Raw genomic sequence first — 3,088 nt, 5'->3', positions numbered from 1 at the left:
TTAGCACTAATTGAGACTTCCGTATCAAATATTTTTTCCTCTTAATGTATTTCTTAAAATAGAGCGGGCGATGTTTTTTTTAATAAAGCCTTATTACTATTTGCTAGTTCAGAACTATTAGCACTCTATCAATGTCAAATATTTAACAGAGTTAGTAGTTTAGTACATAGTCTGTGAAATTTATAACCTCAAATTGACTATTAAATTTATTTACTTTGTTTTGGTCAGAAATAAGTTAATTAAAAATAAGTAAAAATCCATAATGCTGTCCCGTAACATACGGTTCGCATGTCGACGCTATAGTCAGGCTGTAACTTTCAGAACAACTGAATCGTCCCCCGTGTGTATTTCATTTATTAAAGAATCGTATTATGTACATCAATTTACGTTGACTGTTATTTTTAGCTGTCGATTTTTGTCTCATTTCAGACTCAACAGACTGATAATCAATTTGGTTTATTCTATACATTAAACAAAGATTTATGTAAACAACTATACGGTCATGGTGGACTTCCTAAATCTTATACAAAGCAGTCAAAAACCTTTGCTGAAACTGCAATAATGGTGCGACAACCTGCTTTGGATATAATCAACTGCATAAAAGCCTCAGACTTAAATAAACCTGCCATCAGATATGTTTTATGTATCCTTTAAATATATTTTTTTTTAATATTAAGACTATTTTTTGTGTGAATACTGATTCTAATATCAATAAACAATGTTTTGTTATGATTAAGAATAGTGAATCTTAGCCTTTTATAAAACTATGTCTCAAGTAAGTTATGCATTGAGATGCAGTTTTTAAGAAGAAAAAGCTTATGTATTACTTATATTCTTTTCACTTACTTTCCTTGACTGTTGTTTCCAACAAAATAGATGGTGAGGATGGAACTGGTAAATCTATGACTATTGCTCATTTGTTGCACTATGCTTTCGAAGAGGGATACTTGATTGTTCATGTTCCTTGGGGTAAGGCAAGTTATAGCATAATAGCATAATATGTGACAATGTGACTAAATAAATAAATTTCAGTTTCGGACTGGTTGCGACGTGTTTTACGTCATAAGGAAATGGCAAATTCACTTACTCGTGAAGGGCTTGTAGACCTACCTCTTGATGCAGCTGCTTGGTTGTTGCATTTTAAAACTCAAAATCAACACTTATTGAAGGCACCAGAAGTGAGTAAATCAGCAGTGAATGATCTTATTTTAAGTGGCTTGTTTTAATAATGAAGTCCTATTTTAAAGATCAATTTTTTAATTATTGCTTTGTTTCATAATAACAGAAAATTTGCCTTCACAGTTCACTGTATCAAAGGAATATGTTTGGAGTAAAAGAGAGAAAACGGAAGCTGGTGCACCATTACTTGAACTTGTTGAACTGGGCATTGCAAGAGTAAAATATGCATGTGATGTAGTTGATGCCATTGTAAATGAAGTTAAACTCCTTTCAAATTCTAAGAAGTATGATTGTTGCTTTAATAAACTTTATACCAAATGATTTATTAGCCCTAAATTCAAGCTATATTTGTTATCCATTCAATAAAAGATTATTCATATAAATAAATTGCATTGAAGGGTTTCATGAAATAAGTTTTTAGTCAACCATACATTTGCAAATTCAATGTATATTGAGATCATGCTAATAGTTGTAGTGTACGATTATCTATGCCAATATACTGAAATTGCTAAAGTTATGGTAATAATTTAAATATACAAAAAACAGTTGACAACTCTTTGATTACATTTGAAATTTCACAACTAAAAACTATAATAATGTTGCTTGTTTTAGGTGTAAAACCTTTGTTGCTGTAGATGGGTACAATGGATTTTTTAATCCTCTGACACGTCTAAAAACTCCCACAAAGAAAAAAGTTGCACCAGAAGAGGTCACGCTGACTACATCTATTTTGGAACTTACTAAAAATGACTGGGTAATGTTTAATTTTGTTCTAAAATCAAAATATATAGATTCAAAATTATAGTTCTTTATAAATGTTTGTTATGCAAATATATGTACTGTTGGTTTGATAAGGCCATTAAGTTAACAAATTTTGTAGACAAATGCTGTGATGGTGCTTAGTGTAGATTCAATCGCAAATCCTGATGACGATACTAAGAATTATCTGCCGCAACATTTGCTATTTAGAAAGGTTTGTAAGTTTGTTTAATATTTGTGTATAATAGTATTTAATAGGCAGGGAGAATTCACTAATATATGTATTATATACATGTAAATTAATTTAAATTTATAAGCAGAGTATGAGGCATAATATAGTATATGCTTATGTTTCAGGGCTTCGATCACTTGGATCCTTTTGTTCCAGTAAAAGTTGACCGTTACACTGATAGAGAATTTTTCACTTGTGCAAGTTACTACAGGGACAGGCTTTGGCTTAGAGGACCACAGGACATGGAGACAGAACTAAAGCTTACTAGTGCTTGTAATCCTTTTAAATTTATGGAACAGTGTGCACCATTATAAATTATATTAATGTTAGGTATTAAATAGTTGTAAATAGTATTTTCTTTTAATAAACATTTCATTTATTCCTTATTATTCATACACAAAGTAATAAAACAATTATTGTTTTTTAGCAATTTAATTGAACATAATATCTACAGTGGATAAGTTAGAATAAATTAGACGTTGTATCCAACAATGTGACGCTTTCCAATACATTCTCCAACATAGAACCAGAAAAGCACTTCAGCTCCAACAAGGGTGTTAAGTGTAGCCTGTTTAACAGTTTGCTGCTTCCATGCACCAGACTTAGCGCTGGACAACAGCTTACTAATACCAGCTTTAATTTGAGGGATCTCGTTTAGCTTAGGAGGTGCAAGCTCAACCTTAGCGTATTTCATAAAAATTGCGAATTTAGGTCTAGCTTCAGAGATTGCCGCTGAAAAAATAAGATAAATTAAACATTATTTATGAATAAGAGAAATATTAAGATATAACCTGCGTTATTACATAACGTATATCTTAAGTGTTTTGATATGAGATATACAAATACATACTGTTAATTAAAGACGGTATTTTAGCTACAGCTCCAGCCATTTTCAATAATTAATTAAAACAAGTGAAC

At 30.9% G+C, this 3,088-nt stretch overlaps 1 protein-coding gene across 1 annotated transcript; it reads left to right on the top strand.

Annotated features, from left to right (window-relative positions):
- Positions 1-157: 157 nt before the first annotated feature.
- LOC110994953 (28S ribosomal protein S29, mitochondrial) lies at positions 158-2,523 on the top strand. Its single transcript, XM_022261883.2, has 8 exons — positions 158-340; positions 430-643; positions 877-969; positions 1,033-1,178; positions 1,303-1,463; positions 1,792-1,933; positions 2,060-2,152; positions 2,296-2,523. The coding sequence occupies exons 1-8, from the start codon at positions 263-265 to the stop codon at positions 2,482-2,484; spliced, it is 1,116 nt and encodes a 371-aa protein (XP_022117575.2). The 5' UTR covers positions 158-262; the 3' UTR covers positions 2,485-2,523.
- Positions 2,524-3,088: the final 565 nt, after the last annotated feature.

Source organism: Pieris rapae, chromosome 20 (assembly GCF_905147795.1).
Source record: "Pieris rapae chromosome 20, ilPieRapa1.1, whole genome shotgun sequence".
Classification (NCBI taxonomy): domain Eukaryota; kingdom Metazoa; phylum Arthropoda; class Insecta; order Lepidoptera; family Pieridae; genus Pieris; species Pieris rapae.
This window is presented reverse-complemented; position numbering and strand designations above follow the sequence as displayed.

Coding starts and splice junctions, on each gene's coding strand:
- LOC110994953 (XM_022261883.2), top strand. CDS start 263: ATGCTGTCCCGTAACATACGGTTCGCATGTCGACGCTATAGTCAGGCT. Junction 1,464..1,791: donor CTCCTTTCAAATTCTAAGAA/GTATGATTGTTG, acceptor TGCTTGTTTTAG/GTGTAAAACCTTTGTTGCTG. Junction 1,934..2,059: donor AACTTACTAAAAATGACTGG/GTAATGTTTAAT, acceptor CAAATTTTGTAG/ACAAATGCTGTGATGGTGCT.